The following is a 16,188-nucleotide window of genomic DNA, read 5'->3' on the forward strand; positions in this document are numbered from 1 at the left end:
TACTGCGGAGGATGTAGGTTAAGGTGTTGGGGGAGAGGGGGGGGCATGCTTTCGAGTTGAGACTTTAGTCATGATGAACAATTTAATTTGTGGTTTGAATGCAAGTTCCATTAATCGGGATCTGGTTTACAGTTGGGTTCAAAAAAATTGTTCAAATACAAGGCAGCAAATCAATTAATTCTGCATTCAATTCACCAAGTCAGGGATGACACCTGAAGGATCGTAAAGAAGAAGGGAAAGGCATTGCATGCTGCTGCTGCAGCACAACGGTCCTCTTGTTAACCTTTGACCTTCCAAACAGACATGGAGTTTCTCGAAGTACTGACAGAAGGATTGGAGCGTGTCCTCCTCGTAAGGGGTAGTGGACGGGAAGTCATCACCATCTACTCGTGATTTTCGAGCCGAGCCGGTGCCACAGCAATAGCCATTCATTGGAACCCCAACTTCTCTTCCAGTTACCATTGATGAACTCATCCGCTGTGCTCTGCATTGTCCATTCAAACTTCACTTTGCAGATTAGGTGGCCTACTATACAAATATATATATATATATATATAGATATGACACGCACACAATTTATGTGATTCCTTATTTATATATTTATTTTATTTACGAAACTTTATTCCATCTATGCGCAGCAGTTAGTAAAGTAACATTGCCGTGGTCTGCATGGTGTGAGGAACACCCAGTTGTTGCCATTCTTCACCCGAAAGATGGCTATTCCCAGGCACAAGCAGCAATATTTGTTGTGATTGCATTGCTCGAATAATTTTGGGAGAACCCTCTCCAGCAGTGGAAATCAGTAGGTTAACTTGATGAGGAAGAGGTTACGCTATAATTTGTTGGAGTTGGTATGTACAGTGGCAGCTGATTCGTCCATTTCTGCAAAGTGATGCTTTATTGTTTTTCTCCAATCGAAAGCTAAGAATCAAGGCCTTTGCAGCTCTCGGTTTTCGATCGGAAGGAACCATCATCTGACATGCTCGGGGGCAAGGCTGTTTGTCGTCGAAATGGATGTATCCTCTTTGCTTGGCACACTGTTTCGGGCTTGTGTCGAAAGCTCCGGTTCCTCATCGCCCCACCATTTGTGCCAAAGGCTGATTTACCAGAGATGGGTTCTCACCACTGGACGAGCCATTGAGGCTTGAAGTTGGATACGCATACAGCTGGGCAGATGTTTGCCTTGAAGGGGGGGGGGGAGTGATGTGCAATAGTCATAGATGCAAGATCGTCATGGAGTGGTTAAAGCTATAGAATGTACCAAGTATGTCACTGCTCTGCTTTGCTGAGACGTGGCTGGTGGTGAGATCGGAGGGCCGGTGCCAAACCAGTTTCTGCTGGACTCCCGACAGACAGTTCAGTTACGAATGTATCCCGCGCAGTTCAGGGTATTGTTGCCGCCACGGGTGTGAGCACGCACTGGTACACCGTGAAGCAAAGTGCCAACTCGCCGTGAAAAGCTCTATTCCCTGCTGGTCAAAGGTAAAAAACGAAGGCTGTGGTCGAGGAAGAAAGGAAAGGTACTGCATGGTACCAAATGTCGCTTTACATAACCGCAAGGATTTCATCACATCCGGCGGACTTTGCGAACGTTGCATGCTCCGTACTCTCCGTAACACCAGAGTCGCTTGTAATTCGACATCAGTCGTCGATTGTGCGATCACACGTCTGCCGGTTATACTCGCAACGTGTGCATTACCAACGCTTCTCTCTCGTGCGACGTAGGCCGGCTGGTGTCTATGACAGGCAGCAGGAATTCCGCAAAGTTGTTTTTTTAATGTAAGAATTTTCCTTGTGTGGGTGACGAACAGCTGTTTTTCTGTGGTGAGTTGTTGTGGTGCGATATTTTTTTACAATGCAGCGGTCGTGATCTTGCAAGGCCGCACATTATAACCCAGGACTGCATCACGGCTTGTGCAAGTGTCTTCCAAGTGTATCCCAAGACTGTGCGGCATGCAAGATGTTCACTGTGTACACCTCTCCACCCAAACGCCATGACTTTTCCAATGTCACCATCAAACCTCGTCTCGCACCCACAGACCGTGCCGTAGCTTTCCCACTCCCGTAGCTTTCCCACTCGTGTGACGTAAATGGAGAGAATTTGCCGTGGAAAGAGCTATTTGTGATCCGTTTTTTAACTGAGCACGGGTTCCCCCGGTCTCTGTGCACGTCACGTGATCGTCGTGCCATCCTTTGCACAACATACATATCACACTCGTCATAGAATAATGGCAAAATAAACAAATAATCCCAGCGGCCGTTCATGGTTCAGTGTGCCAGCTTTTTTGTAACGACCCGTCAGTGGGAGACTCGGACGTCCAGAAACGGATCTCCCTTTTCGGGACGGGAAGCAAAGTTCCACGACTGACATTACAAACCAACTTCTAATGATCGACGCCCAACCCTTCATGAAAACATCATTTCACTAAACAAATGACAAATCATGCATTTGCTATGCAAGTCCAAGTTTCACCGTATTTCAGATTCACCCCTTTCCCCAACCATCTTTCCCCCTCCTAACACCTTTCAACCCCCAACATAGTTTACTTGGGAAGAGCAAAAAAAGTTGCTTCGCTTTTATCATTTGGGAAGAAGTTTCATTTTTATTCCCAGGCAATTACATCCATCACAAACATTTGCAACAGGTCATTTGAATTCCTCTGGAGAATCCGAAAGCCTCTTTAATGAGCTTCAGGCAACACCCAATGCATTCCTGGGAATGGCGTTTGCCTCTTGCCAGGACACAGGGGTCAAAGCTCTGCCCTACCCAACCCCACTCCATTCCATTACATTTCCTGTGACGAATTGATCCACCCTCTGGTTGCACTGAAATCCCATTTACGGTACATTAAAGGACTGTGTGCTCTTCCCATCCCAAAACGGGCCGTTTCACCCCACATTGCTCTGTCGAGGAATCCAGGTTTCGGCAGAGCATTCATCGTGTTCCTGTATAAGATGCATTTTGTAAAACATCAATAAAAGGGTTTCTTGTCTATGGCACTGTTTGTCACATGACTGTGAGCACGTTCTTCGGCACGCGTAAAGGATGTACTGCGAGGAACAACGGCAACTGGGGCACAGGATCGTGAAACGGCAGATGTTCGACACCGAGGGCAAACACATCCACAGCCTATCCGCTTCAACGTTAATGTGACAGAGACTTCAAATCTTGAGGGAAGAGGCCCAGTCCTCCACCAGAAAACTCCACACTCTGGATAGCAGCGAAAAGATAAATATAAATAGACGATAGAAAGTGAAAAGGAGTAAACGTGAGCATGTGACGCGGCGCTCACCTGCGGCGGCTCGATGAAGGCCAGCCAGTCAGACGCGTGAGTGGGCAAGAGCCCCATGGACTGGCACTTGTACAGAGCAAGTGCGAGTCCCAACAAGTTACCGATAAGGTAAACTGCACCCTGAAGCCATTGTTGTCCAGAACCGTCAAGTAAGCGCAAAGCTGGGAACGAATAACAATGGAGGGAGAAGGAGAGAGAGGACACATTTGTTCTTGAGATGATGGAAAGTTGCAAGAACACATTTCTATGGAGGGAAGGTGCATCATAAATGGTTATGTGAAGATGCTTCACATTAGCAGGGTTTCAGCGCTTCATGTCCCAAGCATGTCTGTGCTGTCCCTCTCACACGGACATGTCAATGTGCGATTCAAATTTCAACAATGGCTGTACAACAAATACCCAAAATTGAAGGCATCACCAACTCGTGCAGCTGCACAAAAGGCAAGGCCCAGGTTCGAAGTGTTGACCACCATCGTCATCTGGGACTGTGCGGGCACCACGTCCCCCGTATGAAGTAGCATCCTCGTGATACCGATCGAGGCGGCATCACGAGACTGCAATAGGCAGTGGGGATGACCTAGTGTCTTCATCCGCCTTGAAAAATTATGTTGGACTGACATATTGGTGGTCGCGTGATGCCCCCTCCTCCTCGTGAGGATATTCGACAACAGGCACACGGCACCTGCATAGTCCCGCATGAAGACCACCCGGTGGCGAAACAATGCACCTGAGCCTTGCCTGGTGTGAAGCTTTTGTGCCATTTACTAAAAAATTCAAAGCCGACGACTCGATCAATTTCAAGTGGAAACATCGACATCCGTCGAGTCCTTGTTTATCCATTTTGGAGTTGGTTGCACAACTTTAACAAAGTAACAAGCCGGAGCACTTTGCCTTGCCAGGTTATATAGATTACAGTACATCCAAGAATAAAGCATCCATAAAGTAGATCTACACATGCACACCCCCTCCCATCCCCCTCGGTGGCAGGTGACGCGAACAAACAAAGACAGACTTTACCAGGCACTTACTTGAGGACATGGCCATTAAAGCTTGAATCGGCCTCCAAGCCATCATCGCAACCATCATGATGGGAAATATGGAGATGGTATTCCCGGCCATGTACATGATAAACAAGTTCATAGGGATTTGCTTCAGGGGCCCCAGTGCTATGTCCCAGCAACGCTGCACACGGCACGGATAAGTTCCACAGTTGGAAACACAATTAGATACGTTTGGAAACCTAGGTCAAGGCAGCATAGCATATTTTAATCCTCTTCGATGTCACGACGGGTCACCGTGAGGAAGTGAAGAAATACAGGCATCGATGGAAGTGCTCACATCGTGTCCACAAACGATTGTTTAATTCACCAATGGTACACATCACCCCCTTGTCGGGCCACATGAAGGTGTGTGCCATGGAAGGCTTTTTCGACATGTTTGACTTTCTCATTAACAACTAGAGTGGGAGCACTCGGTAGAGTGCAGAACCTCCGCCGCCAATACTGCTCGGTCACTCAAGTGAACCTGATATCCTATTCATTCAATTTGACGTCAACAGTGCTCACAGAGTTATAGTTTGCAACTTTCCCTTTTACTTTTAACTTTTACATACTCAATTCATTCGTCATAACTAGATTCCTTGAGACAGAAATTGATTTTACATGGGTATATCCACCTGAAGTTCCAAAATCAGCCACAATTATAATTTTGGCATTTTCTTGTTGGAAATCACTGAAAACATGTAGAAATGCAAAAAAAAAAAAATCGAAATTTTGTTGAAAAAAAAGTTGCAAATTTTTTTTTTCTCTAACAATTTTTTTTGGGGGGGCGGGGTTGGAAATCACTTACATGTAGAAATGCAAAAAAAAAAATTCAAATATTTTTTCAAAATGGCCGCCATAGCGGCCATATTGGATTTTGGACAAGTCCAAAATCTAATGGCATGGTCCTTGGACCAGACCTAACCCCCCCACCAAGTTTCGTCGAAATCCGTCGAGGAGTTTTTCCGTAATACTGTTCACAAACAAACAAACAAACAGAAAGGGGTGAAAATAGTAACCTCCGATCTTCGATGGCGGAGGTTAATTCCACTTGCACAAACTGGCATTCATTTGAGTTAACTGAACATCGAGTAACTAGTCAAGGCAGGTGTGTGAATAGCCTTTACCTTCTCCACAAGCGAATGATCTGCATCCTGGACACTGATATCTGGAAGAGGCCGCTCCGAGTAACCGGCTGGCGCGGCCAGCTCAAGCTGTCGCTCCCCACGGGGTCTGCTCGGAAGTGGGGACAAAACCAAGTACAATAGGAAAAGTTCGTCAGACCAACGAATAAGACTTCCACGTACTCGAACAATGGATATCTTCAATGTACCTGTGCGTGATTTAAAAAGCTCTCGGGTTACGCCGAATCAGGGTGTAGATTTTTAACCTTCCTCGGAGTTCTGATTCAACTTGAACCTGGAACGATCCTCAAACATTAAACTTGAACAACAATTTAAGACTGGTGTGTGGAAGAATGAATCCTCATGCCCTACTCCTTCTCTGAAGCCACGCCACATTTTCTACTCCCTCCCCCCCCATAACTCTTCTTCCCCTCTCCATACCCCTTATTCCCCTCTTCCTCATCTTCCTTCACCAACCTCCAACTGCAAACCCCTCTTCTCCATCCACTTCCACACCCCTCCCTTCCTCTCCACTCACGTAAGCCTGATGTTGGCTCAGTGGTTAGGGTGGTGGCTTGGGATCCTAGGGTCCTGAATTAAAGCCCTGTTTTCCGCTGAATTAATACACCAGGGGGTTGACTCAGCCTGTCATCCTTCCGAGGTCGGCGAAATGAGCACCAGTTCCAGTGCGTGCACTGGTAGAGGGGCACTGCATCAGCAACACAGTTGCGCTTCAAGAAATGATAGCTATCCCGGCAGCTAAGCTGCCACACGACCACAACCACCACCACCACCTCTCCACGTCATCACTCACCACTCTTCCTCAGGTCAGCTTTGGGAGCATGCGCCAGAGCAGCGCCTCACCACCTGCCTTTTATCACCTCATCCACCTGTTCCGCTTCATCCTCTTCCATACGCCTCTTCCCCCTCCTCCACCCCTCTTCCTCGTCCTCTGCTTCTCTTCCCCCTCATCGCTCTCTTCCCCCTCCTCTGCACTCATCGCCCCTCTTTCCCCTCTTCCGCACTCTGGTCCTCTTCCCCCCCTCCGCATTCATCGCTACTCTTCCCCCTCCTCCGCATTCATCGCCCCTCTTCCCCCTCCTCCGCATTCATTGCCCCTCTTCCCCCCTCCGCATTCATTGCCCCTCTTCCCCCCCTCCACACTCATCGCTCCTCTTCCCCCCTCCACATTCATCGCCCCTCTTCCCCTTCCTCCGCATTCATCGCTGCTCTTCCCCCTCCTCCGCACTCATCGGCCCTCTTTCCCCCTTCATCGCTCCTCTTCCCCCTCCTCCGCATTCATCGCCCCTCTTCCCCCTCCTCCGCACTCATCGGCCCTCTTTCCCCCTTCATCCCTCCTCTTCCCCTCCTCCGCATTCATCGCTCCTCTTCTCCCCCTCCGCATTCATCGCTCCTCTTCTCCCCCTCCGCATTCATCGCTCCTCTTCTCCCCCTCCGCATTCATCGCCCCTCTTCCCCCTCCTCCGCATTCATCGCCCCTCTTCCCCCTCCTCCGCATTCATCGCCCCTCTTCCCCCTCCTCCGCATTCATCGCCCCTCTTCCCCCTCCTCCGCATTCATCGCTCTTCTTCCCCTTCCCCCTTCCACTCCCACCCCTTCCTCCCCCACCCCTACCCCTTCCACCCCACCCCTACCCCTTCCACCCCCACCCCTACCCCTTCCACCCCCACCCCTACCCCTTCCACCCCACCCCCTACCCTTCCACCCCCACCCCTTCCACCCCCACCCCCTACCCCTTCCACCCCACCCCTACCCTTCCACCCCACCCCCACCCCTTCCACCCCCACCCCTACCCCTTCCACCCCCACCCCTTCCACCCCTACCCCTTCCACCCCACCCCCTACCCCTTCCACCCCTACCCCTTCCACCCCCATCCCCTACCCCTTCCACCCCCACCCCTACCCCTTCCACCCCCACCCCTACCCCCTACCCCTTCCACCCCCACCCCTACCCCTTCCACCCCCACCCCCTACCCCTTCCACCCCCACCCCTACCCCTTCCACCCCCTACCCCTTCCACCCACTACCCCTACCCACTACCCCTACCCACTACCCCCACCCACTACCCCTTCCACCCCTCCACCTTTCACCCTTCCCCCCCCTCCACCGTGGATCAGAAAGTCCACATTGTAATATTTATTTTACAAATAGGAAACTCACCCTTTTCTCACACTCAGTATCACAATGACAAAAAGCAAACGCCCAGAAGGAATCGAAAACAACGGACTGTGCGGTCATCCCCCGACACGTTCCCTCGATGGGGAAGTTTATACATTTATGCGGATTTTGTTCTCAAAAAGAAGAGGTGAGTTAATGAATGAGGTAAAACCGTCACCCACCGGGACGCGAAATCCAGTGCCCACTTGTGCCTCCGGACCGAACGAGCCACGGCCACGGTCGCCATGACGTCAATTACAATGAGAAACGATATTATTTCCTTCCTTGTTTTTTTACATGCAAATAATTTTTCCAATACATACAGATAAAAACCTCAAATAAACCTCACTGATTCATGATGGGAATGATCGAGTAAACAGAGGAAGCACGAATACAAGTCGTGACGGTGTCGGATACTGACGCTTACCACTCCGCCATGGATCACATGTATGAGCAATGGGTGAAGCACGTGTTCAAACGTTTATCTCGATTTAAATAACAAACTTTTACCTGAAGTCGTTTTAGCATATGAAAAGGTTTAGCAGGTACGCTCTCTGATGCAAACATTACTTTGGGCAGCGAGTCGTTCATATATATATATATATATATATATATATATATATATATATATATATATATATATATATATATATATATATATATATATATATATATATATATATATATATATATATATATATATATATATATATATATATATATATATATATATATATATATATATATATATATACATATATATACATATATCCATATATCCATATATCCATATATATCCATATATATCCATATATATCCATATATATCCATATATATCCATATATCCCTGCCTTTGTCGAATTAACAAAGGGGCGTGGAGGATTATTTTATTAATTGATTATGGAAATCGCCCCAAACAAGGCGTAAAGCTTCTCATGGTGAGGGGCGAAGGGAAGGTGAGATAAACATAAAGATAAAGATAAAGATAAGGAAAAAGAAAAATTAAATAAAAGAAATAAAAATAACAAGAAAACATCCGAATTCCCTCGGGATGGAGAACCGAGATCACGTCATTTAGAGAGTGTGTCCGAGAGTCGGGGATCCCGGATCCCCCTTCGTCAATTGAGCCCAGAAACATCCTCGACTCTACAAATCCGTCTTAAAATTCATGGAGGAAACGGGGCGGAAAATCACCAGAACAGTCAAAAAATTTCGATCATTGAAGATTATCCGGAAATCCAAGTCGGCGGTGAAGCCTCAGTTTGTTCACCACGGGTCACGTGACACAACACAATGGGGGGGGGGGGGTTCACGCTGAAAATGGTCGAGAAACGACACGGACACGGACACAAACACGAACACGGACACAGACACGGACACGGACACGGACACGGACACGGACAAGGACACGGACACGGACACGAACACGGACACGGACACGGACACGGACACGGACACGGACACGGACACGCACACGAACACGAACACGAACACGAACACGAACACGCACACGGACACGAACACGGACACGGGCACGGACACGGACACGGGCACGGGCACGGACACGGACACGGACACGGGCACGGACACGGGCACGCACCTCTTCTCTTCCACCTCTTATTCGATATCTTTTTCCGTGTTTCATGTCAAACTGGTAAGACGTGTCCACAACCCTCTTTCACCACGATGTGGATCGATGGCCGAGGGAGGCCCTCCCTGACTGTTGTTTTTTCTTCCCTCATTTTTTTCACCTTTATTCCCTTTCAGATTTGTTTTCACTGAAACCGCTCGAGCGATGAACACAAAACTTCAAACTTTGGAGAGTTCGCCCCAAATCGAGAATGTGTTTCAAACGAAGTTACATGATGATTGGATGGGAAATACGACCGGCATTCGAAAAAGTCTGTTTTCTGTTCGTATTTGGTTGCATGGTGTGACAAGATGGTGGATTTGTACCATCCTCAACCCTGTCCTGGTCTCCCAACTTGTCTCCCATCTCGAAAACTTGGTGGTGCCTTGTCAAGTCGGTCTCTGGTGTTTGCGCCTCTTCCATCCCTTCCCTCACTTCAAATGGCAACACCCAGTCTTATTCCTGTTCTTCATCAATGATCTTTCTCTGTCTCTCCATCTCTATATCTCTATATCTCAATACTGTATCTCAATATCTCGACATCTCAAAATCTCTATATCTCTATATCTCCATATCTCCATATCTCTATATCTCTATATCTATATCTCTATATCTCTTTCTCCATATCTCTATATCTCTCTATCTCTATATCTCTATATCTCTATATCTCTATTTCTCTATTTCTCTACATCTCTATATCTCTATATCTCTATATCACTATATCTCTATATCACTATATCTCTATATCACTATATCACTATATCTCTATATCACTATATCTCTATATCACTATATCACTATATCTCTATATCACTATATCTCTATATCACTATATCACTATATCTCTATATCTCTAAATCTCTATATCACTATATCTCCATATCTCTATATCTCCATATCTCTATATCTCTATTTCTCTCTCTCTATATCTCTGTATCTCTGTATCTCTGTATCTCTGTATCTCGATATCTCTATATCTCGATACCTCTATACCTCTATATCTCTATATCTCGACATCTCAAAATCTCTATATCTCTATATCTCTATATCTCCATTTCTCTATATCTCTATATCTCCATATCTCTATATCTCTATTTCTCTATATCTCTATATCTTTGTATCTCTATATCTCTATATCACTGTATCTCTATATCTCTATATCACTGTATCTCTATATCTCTCTATCTCTATATCTCTCTATCTCTATATCTCTATATCTCTATATCTCAATATCTCTATTTCTCTATATCTCTGTATCTCTGTATCTCTGTATCTCTATATCTCTATATCTCTATATCTCTATATCTCTGTATCTCGATATCTCGATATCTCGATATCTCTATATCTCTATATCTCTATATCTCTGAATCACTGTATATCTATATCACTGTATCTCTATATCACTGTATCTCTATATCTCGATATCTCTATATCTCTATATCTCGATATCTCGATATATCTATATCTCTATACCACTGTATCTATATCTCTATATCTCTATCTCTCTATCTCTATATCTCCATATCTCTCAATCTCTATATCTCAATATCTCGATATCTCTATATCTCTGTATCTCTATATCTCGATATCTCTATATCTCTATATCTCTATATCACTGTATCTCTATATCTCGATATCTCTATATCTCTATATCTCTATATCACTGTATCTCTATATCTTTATATCTCAATATCTCTATTTCTCTATATCTCTGTATCTCTGTATCTCTACATCTCTCTATATCTCTATATCTCTATATCTCTATATCTCGATATCTCTATATCTCTGTATCACTGTATCTCTATATCACTGTATCTCTATATCACTGTATCTCTATATCACTGTATCTCTATATCTCGATATCTCTATATCTCTATATCTCGATATCTCGATATATCTATATCTCTATACCACTGTATCTCGATGTCTCGATCTCTCTATCTCTATATCTCTCTATCTCTATATCTCTATATCTATATCTCTATATCTCTATCTCTCTATCTCTATATCTCCATATCTCTCAATCTCTATATCTCAATATCTCGATATCTCTATATCTCTGTATCTCTATATCTCGATATCTCTATCTCGATATCTCGATATCTCTATATCTCGATATCTCTATCTCTATATCTCTGTATCTCTGTATCTCTATATCTCTATATCTCAATATCTCTATATTTCTATATCTCTATTTCTCTATATCTCTATATCTTTATTTCTCTATTTCTCTATATCTCTATATCTCTATATCTATGTCCATCTATCTCTTAATATTTCTATAACTCTATATCTCTGTATCTCTATATCTCTATATCACTATATCACTGTATCTCTATATTTCTATACCTCGATATCTCTATATATCTATATCACTATATCAATATATCTCTATATCAATATCTCTGTACCACTGTATCTCTATATCTCTATATCTCTATCACTCTATCTCTATATCTCTCTATCTCTCTATCTCTCTATATCTATATCTCTATCTCTCTATCTCTATATCTCTCTATCTCTATATCTCTCGATCTCTATATCTCTATATCTCTATCTCTCTATCTCTATATCTCTATATCTATATCTCTATATCTCTATATCTTTATATCTTTATATCTCTATATCTCTATATCTCTATCTCTATATCTCTGTATCTCTGTATCTCTATATCTCTATATCACTGTATCTCTATATCTCTATATCTCTATATCTCTATATCTCTATATCACTATATCACTATATCTATATCAATATATCTCTATACCACTGTATCTCTATATCTCTATATCTCTATCTCTCTATCTCTATATCTCTACATCTCTCTATCTCTCTATCTCTCTATCTCTGTATCTCTATATCTCTATATCTCAATATCTCTATATTTCTATATCTCTATTTCTCTATATCTCTATATCTCTATTTCTCTATATCTCTATATCTCTATATCTCTGTATCTCTATCCCTCGATATTTCTATATCTCTATATCTCTGTATCTTTATATCTCTATATCACTGTATCTCTATATCACTGTATCTCTATATCTCTATATCTCGATATCTCTATATCTCTATATCTCTATATCACTATATCTCTATATCAATATCTCTATACCACTGTATCTCTATATCTCTATATCTCTATATCTCTATATCTCTATCTCTCTATCTCTATATCTCTACATCTCTCTATCTCTCTATATCTATATCTCTATCTCTCTATCTCTATATCTCTATATCTCTATATCTCTATCTCTCTATATCTATATCTCTATATCTCTCTATCTCGATATCTCTATATCTTTATATCTCTATATCTCTATCTCGATATCTCGATATCTCTATCTCTATATCTCTGTATCTCTGTATCTCTATATCTCTATATCACGATATCTCTATATCACTGTATCTCTATATCTCTATATCTCGATATCTCGATATCTCTATATCTCTATATCTCTATATCTTTATATCTCTATATCTCGATATCTCGATATCTCTATATCTCGATATCTCTATCTCTATATCTCTATATCTCTATATCTCGATATCTCTATATCTCGATATCTCTATATCTCGATATCTCTATCTCTATATCTCTGTATCTCTGTATCTCTATATCTCTATATCACTATATCTCTATATCAATATATCTCTATACCACTGTATCTCTATATCTCTATCTCTCTATCTCTATATCTCTACATCTCTCTATCTCTCTATCTCTATATCTCTCTATCTCTCTATATCTCTATATCTCGATATCTCTATATCTCGATCTCTATATCTCTGTATCTCTATATCTCGATATCTCTATATCTCTATATCACTATATCTCTATATCAATATATCTCTATACCACTGTATCTCTATATCTCTATCTCTCTATCTCTATATCTCTACATCTCTCTATCTCTCTATCTCTATATCTCTCTATCTCTCTATATCTCTATATCTCGATATCTCTATATCTCGATCTCTATATCTCTGTATCTCTATATCACTGTATCTCTATATCTCGATATCTCTATATCTCTATATCACTATATCTCTATATCACTGTATCTATATATCTCTATATCTCTATATCTCTATATATCTATATCACTATATCTCTATATCACTGTATCTCTATATCACTGTATCTCTATATCACTGTATCTCTATATCTCTATATCTCTATATCTCTATATCTCTATATCTCTATATCTCTATATCTCTATATCACTATATCTCTATGTCACTGTATCTCTTTTTCTCTATCTCTCTCTCTCTCTCTCTCTCTCTCTCTCTCTCTCTCTCTCTCTCTCTCTCTCTCTCTCTCTCTCTCTCTCTCTCTCTCTCTCTCTCTCTCTCTCTCTCTCTCTCTCTCTCTCTCTCTCTCTCTCTCTCTCTCTCTCTCTCTCTCTCTCTCTCTCTCTCTCTCTCTCTCTCTCTCTCTCTCTCTCTCTCTCTCTCTCTCTTTTCCACCCAGTGCCATGACATCCCTCATCCTTCAGATAAAGAGCCAGCGGCCTCTTCTCTCTCCTCAGACCTTGACAAAATGAGGAGATGGTGAAACACTTGGAATATGTCTTTCAATCCTGACAAATCTCACACTCTCACTATGTCTCTACAAAAGGACCATCTGCAACTGCACCCCCCCCCCCACCCATCTACTTTCTTAACGATCCTCTTTAGGAAGTTCAGTCATGAAAACTCCTGCATCTCACTGTCAGCCATAATCTTTCTTGGGCTAACCACATTTCAAAGTTGGCCTACCCCAAACCAGCCGCCGACTGGGCATCCTCCGTCATACGAAGTCCTTTCTTGGTACACCTGAACTCTTATCCAGATACAAGACCTTCATCCGCAATTTGATGGAGAATTGCTCTCCCCTTTGGGCTTGGTCCCCTGCCTCACATCTTGTTAGCTTGATGAAACCGAGGCCCTCAACATTATTGGAATCTCCAACGATGAAGCTGAGTATCACTGAGTGGGTGGGTCTATCACTTTGCCATCACAGGCAGGTCGGTGGTTCCTCTGTGTTCCACCTCACTACTGGTCTTCCACCCTTTGCCCCAGACAATCTCTTGACCCCAGATGATCTGTTGACCCCAAAGGATCTGTTGACCCCAGACGATCTGTTGACCCCAGACAATCTGTTGACCCCGGACAATCTGTTGACCCTGGAAGATCTCTCGACCCTGGACGATCTCTTGACCCCAGACAATCTCTTGACCCCAGACAATCTGTTGACCCTGGATGATCTGTTGACCCCGGACGATCTCTTGACCCCAGAGGATCTGTTGACCCCAGACGATCTGTTGACCCCAGACGATCTCTTGACCCTGGACGATCTGTTGAACTCAGAGGATCTGTTGACCCCGGACGATCTGTTGACCACAGAGGAACTGTTGACCCCAGACGATCTGTTGGCCCTAGATGATCTCTCGACCCCAGATGATCTGTTGACCCCAGAGGAACTGTTGACCCCAGACAATCCGTTGGCCCTGGATGATCTCTCGACCCCAGACGATCTGTTGAACCCAGAGGATCTGTTGACCCCAGAGGAACTGTTGACCCCAGACAATCCGTTGGCCCTGGATGATCTCTCGACCCCAGACGATCTGTTGAACCCAGAGGATCTGTTGACCCCGGAGGATCTGTTGATGAATAGAACATTGAAACTCGAACAGGAACTTTTCAACCTTCTGAGGAAACGTTTCATTTTCCACCTTCGGGGATTCTTCTTCATATCTCGTGATGCAAACACCATGCGCGTTCCGGTGTTTGAGAGGTGATCATAACAGGGGTTGATCTGTCGACCTGTAAATGGATGACGATCCGACGTCCGAGACAAAGTGAAAACTCCATTTTGTCCATCGTACCTGTCTCACTCCACCTTCATGGAGACTTGTGCTCTTGTGGATCAGGCCACCGGCACACAATGGCCTGCTGTTTATGGAAACTCCATGGAAGTTTGCACCACCACACACAAGTTACTCGCAGATCGAACCCACTTACCCACTTCTTCCCTCTTTATCCCTTCTCTGTTCCCAATCCCATTCTCCTGAAGCTTGTCCTCTTCTCCATCTCTCCCATCCTATTCCCAGGTAGTTTAACCTCAAAGCCGAACACAAACGAACAAATTAACAAGCAGTCATAGACTGGTACTTACGAAATCGTCAACTTGACCTCTGACCTTGTCTAATAAAAGCTGTCTCTCGAGAAGGTAGCGACGCAAACCAGAAGTTTCTTCGATGATTCTGTACCAAACCATCAAAAATCGAATGTTTTGGATGTTTGACCTCACTGTGACCTTGACCTTTGACCGATTTTGACCAAAATCTAATCAGCACGAATCATCAGCCTCCTGAATCACGTGGTGTAATTTGATATTGGTAGCTTCTTCCGTTCTCGAGTTATCTGTACCAAACCATGAAAAATCGAATATTTGACCTCACCGTGACTTTGACCTTTGACCGATTTTGACCAAAATCTAATCAGCACGAACCATCACCCTCCTGAATCACGTGGTGTAATTTGACATTGGTAGCTTCTTCCGTTCTCGAGTTATCGTGCCTACAAACAAACAAACAAACAAACAGAAACGGAAGTCATCAATATGCTTACGAAATCTTTAGATTTCGTAAGTAACAAACCACCTGAAATCCCTCACAAGTGCACCGGTGCTCTCACTTTCCAGATGCCCTTGTGTGGATGGATGAGTGTGGTTGTGCAAATGGTAATGATCTGATTTTGGCATCGTTCACATTCTCCTTTTGACAGTTGGAATGTGGAAAGGATTCTGATTGGCTGTTTGGGTGATTTGGTACAGGTGAGGCTTAAACAGAGTTTCTCCAAAGTGGAAACAACCGAGTAGGAGTTGGAGTCGGAGTAGGAGTCGGAGTAGGAGTAGGAGCAGGAGTAGGAGTCGGAGTA

General features: G+C 43.8%; 2 protein-coding genes across 2 annotated transcripts in view; one reads left to right on the forward strand and one right to left on the reverse strand.

Annotated features, from left to right (window-relative positions):
- Positions 1-2,995, forward strand: part of LOC147011494 (solute carrier family 12 member 4-like) — a 271,136-nt gene extending 268,141 nt beyond the window's left edge. The window contains exon 29 of the mRNA XM_085858008.1: positions 302-2,995. Within this exon, the coding sequence (XP_085714134.1) occupies positions 302-393 (92 nt within the window). The 3' untranslated portion in view covers positions 394-2,995. The remainder of the gene's footprint in view (positions 1-301) is intronic.
- Positions 2,576-7,964, reverse strand: EMC4 (ER membrane protein complex subunit 4). The gene is made up of 5 exons (XM_085857505.1): positions 7,817-7,964; positions 5,461-5,566; positions 4,322-4,475; positions 3,294-3,454; positions 2,576-3,211 (listed from the first exon to the last, which is right to left on the reverse strand). Exons 1-5 carry the CDS (start codon positions 7,879-7,881, stop codon positions 3,146-3,148), a joined length of 552 nt encoding a protein of 183 aa, XP_085713631.1. The 5' UTR covers positions 7,882-7,964; the 3' UTR covers positions 2,576-3,145.
- Positions 7,965-16,188: the final 8,224 nt, after the last annotated feature.

Source organism: Eptatretus burgeri, chromosome 15, assembly GCF_056783735.1.
Source record: "Eptatretus burgeri isolate ZD-2024b chromosome 15, Ebu_testis_v1, whole genome shotgun sequence".
In the NCBI taxonomy this organism is placed as follows: Eukaryota; Metazoa; Chordata; class Myxini; order Myxiniformes; family Myxinidae; genus Eptatretus; species Eptatretus burgeri.

What these genes read in the sequence shown, in the direction of transcription:
- EMC4 (XM_085857505.1), bottom strand. Translation starts at nt 7,881, where the DNA reads ATGGCGACCGTGGCCGTGGCTCGTTCGGTCCGGAGGCACAAGTGGGCA. An exon ending in GCACTGGATTTCGCGTCCCG is followed by an intron (nt 5,567 to 7,816) that starts GTGGGTGACGGT and finishes ACTTCCGAGCAG; the next exon opens with ACCCCGTGGGGAGCGACAGC. An exon ending in CCTTCATCGAGCCGCCGCAG is followed by an intron (nt 3,212 to 3,293) that starts GTGAGCGCCGCG and finishes GCTGCTATCCAG; the next exon opens with AGTGTGGAGTTTTCTGGTGG.